Raw genomic sequence first — 15,865 nt, 5'->3', positions numbered from 1 at the left:
TCAGATCTCTATGCACGGCTGGTCAGTGGTTGTCGTGGTCGAGTCGGTGAAGGGCGAATAAATGGAACTTGTTCAAAGAATGGGAAAAACAGCGAGAGAGGTGACGCCCGAGATCTTCGACAGCCTTGTCTCTCGATGTTCGGACGGATTCGACGGATAAGCAGGGGTATCAATTTTTCTGCGGGTTCCCTTACCGAAACGAAGGAGCTTTGGACCAGGGGAGAGCAGAAACAGACGAGGGAGGCTGGAACAATGAGCTGGAGCTGGAACCTGGAACCGAGGGTGGGGCGTCGTATTGGCAGCAGGGGGTAGCTTCAGATGCAGAGGAACGTTGACATACCAGTTCGCTTGCATGAGAAATAATGATGACTGGAGATGTATGGGGTTGGTCTGCTGTTAGACCAAAAACGAAAAGATGGAAGATGTTGAAGTGATGGGAATTACTTGGATGTTTGAAGGGGACTGAGAAGAGGAAGAAGAAATTACGACATCCCATTTGGTGGTTGACGTAGGTAACTGAGCTACTCGGGTAGTACCTACCCACATTACGCTATGGAAGTACCTCTGGTGCAACAAACACAGTCACTGGTACATCCTCCTGCTCATGAAACACTTCTGCCAAGTTTTGCTTCTGACCGAGGTACGGATACTGCTCTTGGCCTCTGATTGGACTGACGGCCGTGCTACTCTATCTTTCTCTCTTGTAATTGGCCATCTGCCACAGTACCGGTACCGTGCCTATCTGTCCAGACACCCAGGGTAGGTACCTACGTCAGTTGTAGCAGCTCTGTAAAGTCGTGCGACATTAGGACCCCAGGCGCTGCCTCATAGAGTGACGACTTTCCCTTTCCGAGGCGATTAAGGTCATGTCAGTATACGAGAAGGACTTTCCCCCTTCCGCCTTAGCTTGGAACATTAAAGATCTGTGGGCTGACGGATGGGATGGGATGGATGAACCGATTACTAATCAGCAGCGGGTCGGCCTTCTGATACCGGGAATACCACGTGACCTTTCAGCCAGTTCTTATCATGACGATCTACGAATACAACTGATATTATGCTGACAGTCTGTTGACAACGTGTACGTAAGATTCCACACTTTTTTACGCCCTGACTAATGGAGCATCCCATCTTGAATGCCTGAACAAGGCGTATTAGACACAATCTACAGGAACCTTTGTTCTTCTCCATAGAAAGGTACGTAGTGAGTATGCTCCAGGGCTGACGTAATATACATCACGTGCACTGATGGCAGACACCTCCCCTGCCCAATGAAATGATCACCAACAAAAGTCGCCTTCTGATACCTTAGACCTGGCCTCGCCTCCATCTTCGCGACTACTCGGTTTATCTTTCACCACTACATCCTACCTTGCGACTCTTCATCGATACTCTCTTGCTGCCCGTCGAATCGGAAGGTTCTATTTACTTCCTACCGGCCACGCGTCCTCTCCGTTAGCAACGCTCTCCTCGCTTCCGCCTTCCCCCACTACCGCGAGACGACTCTTTCAATCTAGAATCACCCGCGTGTTTGAGAATACCCGCTGCTCTCTGGCGTTGGCCGACGACCCCATGAACTCATAATCCGTCGCCCCGTCTTTGGCGACTTCCTCGGCGACTGCCACGCCCAACCTCGCAACACCTGAACATATACAGCCGTCACCATGACCGAGCCCGCCGAACCTCTCATGGCAGCCGATGCCATGGCACATAACCGCCGCCGTCTTTCTACCTCGAAACATTCGACTGCCGATACCACCAGACTCCGACCACAGAACCAGACGGCCGATGGCGCCGGTGTCGATCCCGATACCTGTCGCATCTGCCGCGGCGAGGGAACGGACGACGAACCCCTCTTCTACCCCTGCAAATGCAGCGGTAGTATCAAGTATGTCCACCAGGACTGCTTGATGGAGTGGCTTTCCCACTCCCAGAAGAAACACTGCGAGCTGTGCAAGACGTCCTTCCGCTTCACCAAGCTGTACTCCCCCAAGATGCCGAGCACCATCCCCGTCCACGTTTTCGTCGGCCACATGGCCAAATACCTATTCCGGAACATCCTCGTCTGGCTCAGGGCTGCACTTGTCGTTTTTGTGTGGCTCTGCTGGCTACCCTGGCTCATGCGTTCCATCTGGTCGTTCCTCTTCTGGCTGAGCAACGAGGGCATCGGTGCTCGTATCTGGGGCCCCGACTGGAATTTTCGTCCGCATACACCCAGAAACTCCGCCGCGGCCGCCTGGTCCCAATCACCACACCTCCTCAATACCTGTCCCGCACATCCTTTCGTCGATCCCTCTGTATATAGCGCCTCGGGGCATGGAATGGAACAACAGCTAGCCGAGATGATGCGCCTACAACCTTCCTCCACCTTCTCGGCTACCTGGCACGGCGTGAACATCTCAACCAACGATTCGTTCTCCGCGGCGTTCCTGCGGGCCATTTTTGGTTTCGCCTCGTCCTCGACCCCCGACCTGAACGGCGTCTGCCCTGTCGACCGCATGCACGTTCCCGTCGACCACGGATCTTTGTTGAGCGATGTCTCTTTCTTGCGGAATCTCACGTCGTCTCCCTTGGTGAATCGCACGATAATTACCATTCTTGAAGGCCAATTTATCACCGTCCTGGTGGTTGTGTGCTTCATTCTTGTCATTCTAGTTCGCGACTATGTCGTCCAACAGCAACCCGAGATCAATATGCGAGCCGCCCTTAACGAGAACCCACAGGCTCAAGCCGAACCCCAGATCCAACCCCAACCTCTGCCTCGGCGTCAGCATCAAGATCCGGCCCTCCAGCGCATGGCCGAAGAGGTCGAGGACCTGCCTGGCCCTGATGACGACGACGAGGAAGATGAGGGCGATGTTGGTGGTCTCGACTCGCAGAACAGTCAGCTTGACACGATTGTGGAACGGGGCTTGGGAGAAGCAGCCTGGGAAGATGATGCATCTCAACCTGACAGGTCTCGACATTCCGATATCGAGGAGGAAGTCTCGCAGGCCAGTCCTGCAACGGCCGCATCTATTCAACCCGGCCTTTCTAATCGCCCGTCGCCGAACCAACATGCCCTCGGCGCTCCTCCGAGGGACCAGGCCCACAGCCCCGTTGCCACGGTCCATGAGTATTTGCGCATCTATCGACAAGCGAATGGGGATCCTGAACGAATCCTCCAGATCATCCAAGACGAGAATCTGGAGGAGACCCTCGGATACTGGGCGAGAGTAACAAGATCAATGATTGACAAAAACAAAGAGGCGGCTCATTCCAATGGGCCGACCGCATCGACTGGGGAAGAAGCAGAGTCGTCACAGCGGCCCGCGCCCCAGCAGGAGTCATGGCCAGTGCCACTCCCCCCGCCTTCGGCCCCTGATTTCTCCTGGCCGTCCAAAGACGAGCATGAGAACGGCGAGGCCGAGTTTGATGTCAAGGGTAGGGGGAAGGAGGTGGAGCGTGATGAAATGCATGCCGATGGACAACCCGAGTCGGGCCTTGGCCCCTCGACATCTAGCTATAATTTCCTCAGACCCCGCGCCGCGTCTGATGGACCGCAGCGATTCGACACCATCAACCCTCTTGCCAACAACAGTTGGTCGTTCGCGGGCATCCCATCAGACGACACTCGCCCCGGTGCGTCGAACGACCGGGATGCTCCTACGTCACAACCACAAGCTACTACTGTGGCGGGATCTTCCCGGCCCGTAAACAGCTATCGAGAAGACCTTCCCCCTCCCCGTGATGGCGACGGAACAGACGACGCCGATGACTCCAGCCAGCACAGCGGTGCGTCGAGATCCGTGGCTTCCGGCACACAGAGGTCAGATGTCGAGCCCTTTGGTCCTCTGCCAGAGCACGAATTGGCGGGAATGGCACCTGAGGCCGCGGCGGGTCAGACTGGTCCCGGAGACCTGATTGCAGTCGAAGCGGCCCCCGCGCAGCAACGGCCTCCACTTCAGCGTGGTGTCATGGACCGGTTAGCAGACTTTATGTGGAGGGACGTTGAACCCCGTGAAAGAAACGGCGCGGCCGATCGCATCGAGGACCTAGAGGATATCGACACTGATACCGAGGACGATCTGGACCACGAACATGGTGGCGGCGACGGCGAAGACGACGACGACGACCAGCATGAAGACGACGGCGACTTCTTGGAAGAGGGGCCGGACCTTGACGATGGCGACCAGCGGGATCCTGAAGTTGTCCAAGCTGCTGTTGCGGCAGGTCTCGACCCCGAAGCCATAGACGATGCGGAAGACATGGAAGGCGTCTTGGAGCTGGTCGGCATGCGGGGGCCCTTGGTTGGGCTGTTCCAGAATGCCGTCTTCTGCGCCGTGCTGGTTTCTGTCACCATTTTCCTCTGCGTCTTTCTGCCCTACAACTTTGGCCGGGTGAGCGTCTGGGCCCTGATGAATCCCATGCGGCTGGTGCGGATGCTCTTCAGCTTCACCAAGTTTGTCCAGGACCTCGCCGTCGCCCTCGTGTCGGGAGCCTGCAGCGGCTTCCTGACACTCGTGGTTTACGTCGGAAACGCGCTGGGGCTGTGGCTGCCCTCGGCCCGCCGCTCATGTGTGGCCCTGCGGGTGCATACCTGGGACATCTCCAGCAACGCCACGGTCCGGGTTTTCGAGAGCTTGGCCGGCGATCTGCCGCTCATCTCCGCCACCGAGATTCAAAACTTTTCGGCCGTCAGCCACCAAGCCTTGCTGGACTTGAAAAGTTCCGTGTCGACGGTCCTGCGGAGCGTCGGCACCGCGTTGGAGATGCTTTTCGACGGGGAACTACCCGCCCACGTCGTCCGGCTCGTGCGCTGGGCGACCGAGGCGGCCTCGACAGCCTCCCACACCCTCCGCAACGTACCCCTCAAACTTTTGAATCCGGCGTCCTGGGTGATCAGCTTTGGAATCTCGGAGCCAGCTGCTTCTATTGACCCCGCCCTCGCGTCCTGGTCGGGAACAGACCGGTTCTGGGCCATCTTGTGTGGCTACCTGAGCTTGTCTGGACTCGGCGCCCTGTATCTTCGTCGCGGCACCCCCTTCTCCTCGGGACAAGTGGCTCAGGAATGGGAGGCATCCTTGATCGACCTACTCAACCAGGCCAGCGGCGTCATGAAAGTCATCTTGATCATCAGCATCGAGATGCTTGTGTTCCCGCTGTACTGTGGACTTCTCCTCGACGCGGCTCTCCTGCCGCTGTTCGAGGAGGCGACGATCAGGTCCCGGATTGCGTTCATGGCCAATTATCCCCTGACGTCCATTTTCGTCCACTGGTTCGTGGGCACCGGCTACATGTTCCACTTTGCCCTGTTCGTGTCCATGTGTCGCAAGATTATGCGCAAGGGCGTGCTCTGTAAGTGTTTCGCTTCCTTCATTTGCCTTTCCTTCCCTTGTCCTTCGCATCCCAATGCTTGCACAGAAGAGACTGACCAAAATGCTCGCAGACTTCATCCGGGATCCCGACGACCCTGAATTCCATCCCGTCCGCGATGTCCTGGAGCGCAATGTGGTGACGCAACTTCGAAAGATCCTCTTCTCTGCCTTTGTGTATGGTGCCTTGGTGGTTGTCTGCCTTGGCGGTGTTGTCTGGAGCCTGTCCTTTTCCCTCAAGAGGGTCTTGCCGATCCACTACTCCTCCAACGAGCCGGTGCTCGAGTTCCCCATCGACCTGCTCTTTTACAACTTTGCCATGCCGCTGGCCGTCAAATTCTTCAGACCGAGCAACAAACTCCATGCCATGTACACGTGGTGGCTGCGCAAGTGTGCCCGTGGCCTCCGACTCAGCTGGTTCCTCTTTGGAGAACGACGGATCGACGAAGAGGGCGTCCTCGCGTTGCGGTCGGATTCACCGCACCTCGAGCTCCCGTGGTGGAGGCGATACTTCCTCGAGGTGAACAGAAGGAACCGCGTGGTCCCCCAGACGTGGCAGGGTCTCATCGAGGGCGGCACCAGCAAGCCAGGCGCAAAGCTGTCCAAGGACAAGATGATCAGGGCCACTCTCGAGAAGCGCATGTTGGTCCAAACAGGCCAGCTGATTAAGGATGGTCGCTTCGTCCGCACGCCGGCCTCGGACCAGGTCAAGATTCCCAAGGGGAACCTGATCTTTGTGGAAGTAACCGAGTACAACGAACGGCTCGATGGCAAGGCCGATCTCCCCGGGACGGACCTCTACTCGACGGACCAGTACCAGCTCGTCTACCTGCCGCCCAACTTTAGGTTCAGGATCTTCCTCTTCATCTTGTACATCTGGCTCTTCGCAGCGGTAACGGGCGTCAGCTTCACCATCATACCGCTCGTCTTTGGTCGCGCCGTGTTTGAGCAGCTTATCCCCGCGCACATCCGGACCAACGACATTTACGCTTTCAGCATGGGCATCTACATCCTCGGATCGATTGTCTACCTCTGCTTCCACGCCAGGTCCATAGCTGCACGGGTAGGGAGGTGGGCAGCCGAGGCCAGGAACACCGTCTGGGACCGCGCCACGCTCCGGCACGTCTCCTCGGTCGCCCTCCGGGTCGCCAAAGTCGTCTACGCATACTCGATGCTCCTGATCGTCTTCCCCCTCATCCTCACCTCCCTGATGGAGCTGTACGTCATCCTCCCGCTGCACACCTACGTCGACCCGCCGTCGCCCTACGTCGCACCAACCGGCGGCACGACGGCATCCGGCCTCGCAACTGGCGCCGTCGTGCCCAGCCAGCACACAGCCCGCGCCGTGCAGTCGTGGACCCTGGGCCTCCTCTACGTCAAACTCGGCGCGCGCGCCATCACCTCGTTCTACGACGGCACCCGTCCCGCGGCCGCCGTCCGCGCCATCCTCCGCGGCGGTTGGCTCCACCCAGACGTCTCGGTCCTCACCCGCGCCTTTGTCCTACCGGGCCTCTTCCTCGCCGCCGTCGCCCTCTTCGGACCGGCCTACGTCACGTCCCTGCTCGAGTCCCGCGGCTGGCTGGGCCACCCGGCACCTGCACCGCACGAGCTCGTCACGATGTACCGGCTGTCCTACCCGGCCGCAGCCCTGGCCGCCCTCGCGGTCGGTGTGCTCTGGAGCGTGGTGGGTGTGCTCCGCTCGTGGCAGATCCGCATCCGGGACGAGGCGTACCTGATTGGGGAGAGGTTGCATAATTTCGGGGTTGGTGCCGCCGAGGCTGCGGCGGCCGGTGCTCGGGGTGGGCAGTGGAGGATGCGCTGATGCTGGGCTTTTCTGGGTAGTATAGATATGACTTGACGGTACCATGTCGCGATGGTATTTTAAACGATGATTATTCTTTTTCTTGCCAATTTGGCGTGCGTCCGTGATGTGTCTGTTCGTGACGACGATTACCTACCTCGTGTTTTCATTTCATGTTCGTACCTGGGCAGATGGATGAAATGAGAAAATATTCATTTATTTAAACAACAGACTGATATTTCATTGCCGGATCTCGTCGGCGTGGTATATTTGCGGCAAAATCATCATAACAACGTGGTGTGCAGCATTGCCTGTATGCAGCCACCACACATGCATGCATGGGCATGTATATATACAGCTCTATCGCATCGCCAAGCATGTACAATATCTGTAGACGCGCGAATCAAAACGAGTACTCCTCGACAAACAAATGGATACCCTGGGCACCGGTGCCCTTGTGCACGGCTCGCTCGTCGGCCAAGCGCAGGACGCAGTTACGCACGGCACTGGTGAGGGACAGGCCCCCACACACAATGACGGAGGTCTCGCCTCCGGACGCCTCAACCGGGCCGCGAATCAGTGCGTCGATGTCTGGGCGCGCGGTGTACTCGTGCAGCACGCTCGATCCGGACGAAGACGGCCTTGTCGCTACTACTCCGGCTGATGGTATTGGTTCCTCCTTTTCGCTCCCTGTATTCGGATCGGAGAATTGCGCGGTCGGGGGTTCCCGTTCGATATCGGTCGTGTCGACGTCTGGTTTCTCCTCTCCACTGGGTGGTGTTTGTTGCCGGGCGTCGGTCGAATCAGATGAGGATGACGACTTGGCGCAGCAACATCCGGCCGTCTCGAGAACGGTGCTCGCGCCTCTTTCCGATTCTCTTGCGCCTTCGAGTCTGGGTGCGGCGCGGGTGACGGCGACGTGTGCGGTGATTTCCAGCCCACGGGCCTGGGCTTGGGTAATGGCGTGGCGGAGTCTGTGGAGGTAAAAGTCGACCTCCTCTCCCTGGGCGGCAGTCAAGACGAACTGGATCCTGCGAACGCAGGAGGTGCGCGGGTCGGCCCGCACGGCAGCTTCGAGGATGGGGAGGGTGAAAGAAGCGCCGGTCGAGGCAGAGACGAGAACAAGTGTTTCGTAGACGTCCCAGCGCGGAGGGACACCGAATGGGCCGAGGATAAAGGCGGTGAGCGGCTCGGAGGCGCGGCCTTGGGCTTCCATCTTGGTGGCGTGAGCGTGGAGGCGGCGGGAGAAACCGCCGTGCTTCCGGACGACAAGCTGCACGCTGTTGCAGGTACAGACGCCGGGTAAGCGGGTGGCGCAGGCGACGGTGTAGGGGTGGGCCTCGAGAGGGGCGACGCGCGGCAGCCAGAGGTAGACGTGTTGGCCCGGCTTCCAGGAGAAGGGGACGTCTTTGATGGTCAGGACGGTGGTGCAAGGACCTACGGCGCGGACCTGGACCTGGTGGCCCAGGCGCTTCTTGCGGCGGCAGTCGGAGGAGTCGGGCTTGGTGCGGAGGTTCTGCCAGGCCATGAAGCCCCAGCGGGCCAGGCGGTCGAAGGCGACGAAGGCGACGGCGGACCAGAAGTAGGGGCGTGCGACGATGGGGATGTGGACGAAGACGAGCCAGAGGAAGACGGCCAGGGAGGCCAGGTGCTGGACGACGAAGAGCTCGTAGGCCATGTAGCGGAGGGGTCGGAAACCGGTGACGATGGTCCAGAGGAGGACGGCCCATGCGCCGATGCCCTGCTTGGTGGAGGGGAGGATGCGCATCTGCCAGTCGAAGATGTCGGCCTCGGTCCACTGGGTCCAGAAATGGAAGCCGTGGACGGTGGCGGTAATGAACATGGTGCGGGCGACCCAGCGGTGGAACCAGTTGAGGCGCTCGTGGGAGGTGCCGATGAGGAGGCCGATGGGGTTGATTTTCATTGCGAGGAGGAAGAGCAAGGGGAGCTGCATGATGGTGGTCCAGCCGTTACGGAAACCGATGCGCTCGCGGAAGAAGACGTCCTTTTCGACGACACCATGACCAGCGGACATGTAGATGACGACGGCCCAGTAGGCGAGAAGAAGGAGGATGCGGCCGAGCGGCGGAGGGGTGGCCCAGCGAAGGCCCTTTACGGGAATGTAGAGATGGAGGTGGGAGGTTTCTCGGACAAAAGCGGTCGCGGTAGCCCATAGTTGAGAGAAGCGGTTTGAGGGTTTCGTGGGGTGGGCGATGGACTGGGTGGCGCAGCGTTTCAACCTGGGAGAATATAAGTGGTAAGGAACGGCTCACGGAAGGGAAAGGCAAAAAAAAAGACGAGGTAAAGCTACCTTGATCGGTGTTCGAGGTGGTTGATGGCGCGGATGATGGCAGCGAGACCTACGGCGCCAATAATAAGATACCAATAGGACTGGGCCAGGTGCTTGTTAGTGGCCTGCAGGCCGCCGGCGCTGGTGGTTCCATGATCGTGGTGATGGTGGTCGTGGTCCATGGTGTTCGTGGTGTTCGTTCTGCGACGGCGACTCGGCGCGAAGGATTATGTAGACGAGGCGTTTTGGTAGCAATGACGACGCGGTCTTGTGCTCTCAAGAGCTGCGAGACTTCGAGTAAGTCGATGTCGGCGTTGAAAGATCCAGCTCGTCGAGCCGCGTGGGTTTAGGCGTTTAGGAATATCGGGCGAACGGTAAAATTGACGGGGAGGTCATGTTCGATGGAGAGAGCCAGGTATAACAAGGACGTGTCGTGTGGTTTCTTCCTCTCGGAGACCGTGGTAAGACGAAGACTCGAGTGACTCGGGATGACGTTTGATGGAGGGTAAGTTGGACGGCGTCGTTAAGAGCAGATGGGTATCGATTGCTTCGCCATGGAGTGTCGCGTGTGTATTCGTAGAGGGCGAGAGTGTTGTGTGTGAGACTCTTCAGTTCTTCAGTTCTTCAGTTCTTCAGTTCTTCAGTTCTTCAGTTCTTCAATATCGATCGACTGGATCAGCTCGATTTTGGTCTTGTGTTGGTAGCGGATGATGATGGGCCGAACCGTATATGTCGGTGGGTTGGAACGAGTTTTCGTGGACGGCAGCAGACGGGACGTAACAAGACCAAGGCTTCGAAATGAAGAAAAGTGAACCCAAGATTCTGGGCGGCGGGGAATGGAGGGGAGGGAGTTGAGGGAGTCGAGGGACGTTGAGAGGAATTGAGAGGGAATTTGGATGCCAAGTACGTACCGAGACCTTGATGGACCCGGGATCTTGATGCCAAGGTTGCGGCTGCCTCCGCTGCCACTTTAGGTAACCTCCAGTTCCCCCGGCCGCGATACCAAGGAAGGACTAGTCGAGGGGGACTGGGCGAAGAACTTGCTCAAATTCGCGCAGATCCGCTGTTCCGTGAATTTTGATTGGCTAAAACTCTCCTCAAACGGACTCCGTAGATGTACCTTCAAAGTACCTAGGTACTTCCACACGATCTTCAAACTCGTAAACCTCTTCAAAGTTGTTCTTACAACGTACAACGTATTCGTACAGTGGTGTAAGAATCATGACCATATGACCTTTGAACGATGGAGCAACAACTTGCTGTCCTGCATCTCCGGGATTGGATGCATCGTGGGTACAAGTATACTTATATTTATAGTCTCAAGCCCCTGATGAGCGCAACTACCAAACCTAGCTGATTGTCGACGGTTTGGTTTACGGATAGCAACAGAAACATCAATTCTTGGTATTATAAAGAAAAAGAGTACCTCGACGAAATTCCTGATACGTACAGTAACCTGGCCACATTCCTGCCGTTCTCTTGGTACCCTTGCTTAGTCATACAACGTAGTGTAATAGTGTACAACGTACACGTCCCCCGTCGCATCGCTTTAAAACATGCTCACGCCCCTGGCCTGACTCGGCGAACGTATTCTATAGCTGACCCGTTCCGTTCCACCTCCAAAGATACCCGGCATTCCAGCCTTGCGTGTTTTCCGTTACTTCCGTCCTTTCCATTCCTTCACTCACGACACACGACGTCCCCCGCCAAAGTCCCTTCTCAAATCACAGCTCAACCGCACCACCGACCGACCATGACGCGCCTCGTCACCCTCCTCGCTACCACCGCCGCCCTGGCCTCCACGGCCACCGCCCACTTCGGCCTCCTCCACCCCGACAGCGCGCCCGGCGGTGCGGAGAATAACAACCAGAACAAGAGCCCCTGCGGCGGCTTCACCCCGTCCGACGACGACGACACGGTCGACTTTTACGTCGGCGGCGACGCCGTTGCCGTCGTCGACATGCACTCCCAGTCCGACTGGCTCATCCGCGCCACCCTCGAGTCCGATGGCAGCGGCGACTGGGAACAGCTCTACCCCATCTACCGCACCACCGGCTCTGGCCGCTCGTGCGTGCCCGAGGTCACCGCGCCCGCCGACTGGGCCGGCCGTCGCGGCGTCATTGGCATTGTCGGCCACGCCACCGATGGTCTCCTCTTTAGCGTACGTCTTGTCTTTAAGACAAAAAATAAATAAAAAAGAACGACGAAGAGAAACTAACTTGTCTAGTGCGCCCCCGTCCAATTCGTCAACGGCAGTGCGCCCGATCGCGACGAGTGCCGCAACGCCACCACGGTCAACTTCCGCTTCGTCGAGAACGCCGATCTCTCCGCCTTTGTTGGCGACGACACCGCCGACGACTCCACTGGCGGCGGCGACTCCAACGACTCCGGCTCGAATGATTCGGACGACTCGTCCAGCGGAGACGATGAAAGCGCTGCCGCGTCCCTTCACGGTGCTTTCCTGGGCGGCGTCGCTGTCTCGATGGCTGCTGTTGTCGGCGGCGCCGTCATGATGCTATAGAGCGTTGGCAGGACATTGGGGGAGGCTATGTTTTGATAAGAGCTGTGGGGGGTGGACTGGTTTGGAAATAACAAGGACCGCGATTTGATATCCTCAACGCCTTGCACATGCTTATGTGTTGAATACGATGTGACATTGGGAAAATACTGTGTAGCCTTTCTGCACGCTGGACCGTTCATGAATACCATTGAAGACAACTCTTGACATGACTTCCCTGAGGATATATTGGAGTAGCCGCGTCAATGCCATGTAGGTAGCAATGTATGGCTACCTACCTAGGTATGTTCCCTGGACTCCTTACTTCGTATGCAGTCTGAGGTAAGGACAGTGCGAGAATCCCGTTCGGATACTCACACTGGGACCCCTCCCGCTCCTTCGGTGAATGCAGCCCTCTTCGGTCAGCGACCAATAATACCGGCCATTGGCCATTTGTCAATTCCGTCGTCCAGTTGAGTCACGTCAAAAATTCCCTCCTCCACAAACGACCACAAGCTCCACACATCCACACATCCGTCAGCCCAGTGACTCGTCCCTCGTTTTTTTTTCCCCTCCCTCGCTACCGTCACTACGCGACAAGTCTTTTCCTGCATTGGGCATGAAAGGCTGTTTTTCCAATCTTCTTCGAACATCTTCACTTCGTCCGGCACAGGTTTTTGCCCACCGTTTTTCTGCCCCATCGCTGCGCGGTTCTTCTTTCGTCTCTTCGTCCCACGCCCCTCCCGGCCATCACCTTGGGTTATTACGCCGCGCTCAACGCACCCTATTTACGAAAACACCGACACCTGTGACGACTCGACGGCAATACGCGACAATGGCCCCCGACGCCCCCGTTGGCCAGTTGTCGAGCCAGCTCGAAAAGCTCTCCGTCGGCCCGCTCGAGTCTTTCCCCAACACCTACCCGGAACTCAACCCCATCGACATCTACCGCGCCCATATCGCCTCCCTCGTTTCCCAGGTCTCCGGCGTCGACTCCAAAATCATCTACCCTGTCATCCAATGGACCTCCACCCTCGACAATGGCGACCTGGCCCTCCCCGTCCCTGCTCTCCGCATCAAGGGAAAGAAGCCTGCCGAGCTATGTGAAGAGTGGTTGCCCAAGGCATGTCACACCTCTACATACACACGCCATAGTCTCTTTGCCTCGGGGTGCAAGCTCTGAGGACCATCCCATCTCACGTCTTTTGCTCGTCCCATGGCGCTTGGACTGACCATCGGTTTCGTACAGTTTCCCGAGTCCCCTCTAATCGAGAAACCCACCACCGCCAACAATGGCGCCTTCCTCGTCTTCTTCTTCAAGCCGGGTCCCCTCACCCAGTTCGTGGTACCCCAGATTCTACAGCGCGGTCCGGAATACGGAAAGAACCCGAACCCCGGCCTGAAGGATCCCCAGGATCCCTCCAAGGGCAAGAAGCGCATCGTCATTGAATTCAGCAGCCCCAACATTGCCAAGTTCGTTCTCTCCCCTTTCGTTCTTATCCCCTCGTCCACCTACAAGGCTAACCATTGCCGACCCGTTTAGGCCCTTCCACGCCGGTCACCTTCGGAGTACCATCATCGGTGGCTTCCTGTCACACCTCTACGAAAGCGCCGGCTGGGAAGTAATACGCATCAACTACCTGGGCGACTGGGGCAAGCAGTACGGCCTGCTCGCCCTCGGCTTCGAAACCTACGGCGACGAGGCCGCCCTCCGAGACGACGCCATCAACCACCTGTTCCAAGTCTACGTCAAGATCAACAACGACCTGGCCGCCGAGAAGGACAAGATGGCCGAGCTCGAAAAGGAGGGCAAGGAGGCCGAGGCCCAGGAGCTCAAGGACAACGGCCTGGACGAGCAGGCCCGCCGCTACTTCAAGGCCATGAACGACGGCGACGACGCCGCCCTGGCCCAGTGGCGCCGCTTCCGGGACCTCAGCATCGAGCGCTACAAGGCCACCTACGCCCGCCTCAACGTGCGCTTCGACGAGTACTCGGGCGAGTCCCAGGTCTCCGAGGCCGCCATGGCCGACGCCGCCCGCGTGCTGGAGGAGAAGGGCATCTCCGAGGAGTCCCAGGGTGCCGTCGTCATTCCTTTTGCCAAGCACGTTCCCGGCAAGGCGGGCAAGAGTTTGGAGAAGCCTGTGATTCGGAAGCGCGACGGCAGTACGTTGCACCCGTCTTTTCTGCCTTTTTTTTTCCCCATCCCTTCTTGCAAGAGCCAATGACTGACCTTTCTCAGCGGCGCTCTATCTCACGCGCGACATCAGCGAGTTGCTGCATCGGGAGGAAAAGTACAAGTTTGACCACATGATCTACGTTGTTGCCTCCCAACAGGACCTCCATCTCAAGCAGCTCTTCAAGATCATCGAGCTCATGGGCCATACCGACGTGGCCAAGAAGGTCCAGCACATCAACTTTGGCATGGTCCTGGGCATGAGCACCAGGAAGGGCGTAAGTTTTCATGACATGCACTTACCCATATGGTCTCCTTTATCGTCTAGGCGGACGCCACTCTCCACAATTATCAAGTACAATACGCTGACAAGGACCTGAACAGACTGTCAAGTTCCTGGACGACATCATCCGTAAGGTTCCCGTTGCCCTTTTTTAATTCTCGGGGATTTGCTGACATGGAATAGGCGATGTCTCGGACCACATGCACGGCGTGATGAAGAAGGTATTTAATCACGACTCTTGTCTTCTTTCTTATTCCTTTTGCCTCGTCGCTGACTATTCCCAGAACGAGGAAAAATACAAGCAGGTCGAGGACCCCGAGGCCGTGGCGGAGACGCTCGGGATCAGCTCCATCATGGTGCAAGATATGACGGGCAAGAGGGGCAACAACTACACCTTCAACATGGAGGTCATGACCTCCTTCGAGGGCGATACCGGCCCCTACCTCCAATACGCCCACGCGCGGCTGTGCTCCATCACCCGCAAGTCCGGCCTCAGCGACGAGGACGTGGCCACTGCCGACTTGGCCCTGTTGACGGAGAAGCACGCCGTCGACCTCGTCCGCGTCCTCGCGCAGTATCCCGACGTGTTCATGAACACGCTCCGGACGCTGGAGCCCACCACCGTGCTCACCTATATGTTCAGGATGACCCATCTCTTGAGCAGCAGCTACGACCACCTCCGCATCATTGGCAGCGAGCCGGAGCTCATGAAGGCCCGCCTGGCCCTGTACAACTCGGCCCGGACCGTCTTGTCGAGCGGCATGCGGCTGCTTGGGCTGACCCCCGTTAGCCGGTAAGCTGAGATTTCGTCCCATTTTCGCCTCGGGCGTCTGCTAATACTGTCGCGTTAGGATGTAAATGCTGCTTTCTCGTCTGGTAGACTAGATCTCGCATACTAGAAGCGGGCTCTGCGGATCATGGTTTGTCCATGGTGTTGCAAGTCCCCTGATGCAGAATTTTCTCTAGACTCAGATCCGTCTCCAGGCCCCCCTTGTCGCCCTGTACATATCGAGGGTTAGCTGAGAAGCCAGGCGTCATCATATGCTCAAGCCTGGGGACATAGGGCAAGTCGAATTACCAGGGGGCATTACATAGACTGCCTTGGGATGTGGTAGATGGATCTGCTAGGGGTTTAGACGCTTAAAAGTGCGAACTGAGGAGAGTTGGGGTTCACGGAAGGGATAACTCGGTGTGGCCCCCGTGAATTGAGTAACACGCCATCTAAGGAACTCAGGCCTGTATTGTTCTCAATCTCATGATCAGCTTCTTTGGCACCTACTCTCTCGTTGTAATATCTTACCAAGCCGACGAGTAAGACACTCACTTTTGCCCCAGAGCCTCTTTGACATATGATACGCCGTCTAGGTGCATTCACGACTAAGCACGACTCCTTGTAACTCTAAATTGACATGTTATCTCCGTACACTGCTCTTTCCTTAACTGAATATGAAGCTTTTATCTGGCAAC

General features: G+C 57.4%; 4 protein-coding genes across 4 annotated transcripts; 3 read left to right on the top strand and 1 right to left on the bottom strand.

Annotated features, from left to right (window-relative positions):
• Positions 1-1,333: 1,333 nt before the first annotated feature.
• Positions 1,334-7,360, top strand: ACRALDRAFT_1083479 (uncharacterized protein). The gene is made up of 2 exons (XM_071019457.1): positions 1,334-5,337; positions 5,429-7,360. The coding sequence occupies exons 1-2, from the start codon at positions 1,665-1,667 to the stop codon at positions 7,174-7,176; spliced, it is 5,421 nt and encodes a 1,806-aa protein (XP_070871979.1). The 5' UTR covers positions 1,334-1,664; the 3' UTR covers positions 7,177-7,360.
• A 198-nt stretch (positions 7,361-7,558) lies between these two features.
• Positions 7,559-9,618, bottom strand: ACRALDRAFT_1012092 (uncharacterized protein; the record flags this gene model as incomplete). The annotated part of the gene is made up of 2 exons (XM_071014723.1): positions 7,559-9,395; positions 9,467-9,618. Coding segments are annotated over 2 exons (1,989 nt in total), but the record flags the coding sequence as incomplete, so codon positions are not given.
• A 1,421-nt stretch (positions 9,619-11,039) lies between these two features.
• On the top strand, positions 11,040-12,180 carry ACRALDRAFT_1083477 (uncharacterized protein). Its single transcript, XM_071019456.1, has 2 exons — positions 11,040-11,606; positions 11,673-12,180. Exons 1-2 carry the CDS (start codon positions 11,199-11,201, stop codon positions 11,964-11,966), a joined length of 702 nt encoding a protein of 233 aa, XP_070871977.1. The 5' UTR covers positions 11,040-11,198; the 3' UTR covers positions 11,967-12,180.
• Positions 12,181-12,453: 273 nt separating this feature from the next.
• Positions 12,454-15,750, top strand: ACRALDRAFT_1065924 (uncharacterized protein). The gene is made up of 8 exons (XM_071017249.1): positions 12,454-13,065; positions 13,192-13,415; positions 13,486-14,105; positions 14,182-14,393; positions 14,500-14,527; positions 14,582-14,619; positions 14,683-15,191; positions 15,250-15,750. The coding sequence occupies exons 1-8, from the start codon at positions 12,778-12,780 to the stop codon at positions 15,254-15,256; spliced, it is 1,926 nt and encodes a 641-aa protein (XP_070871976.1). The 5' UTR covers positions 12,454-12,777; the 3' UTR covers positions 15,257-15,750.
• The last annotated feature ends 115 nt before the right edge of the window (positions 15,751-15,865 follow it).

This window comes from Sodiomyces alcalophilus (assembly GCF_042370955.1).
Source record: "Sodiomyces alcalophilus JCM 7366 unplaced genomic scaffold ACRALscaffold_8, whole genome shotgun sequence".
NCBI lineage: Eukaryota > Fungi > Ascomycota > Sordariomycetes > Glomerellales > Plectosphaerellaceae > Sodiomyces > Sodiomyces alcalophilus.
This window is presented reverse-complemented; position numbering and strand designations above follow the sequence as displayed.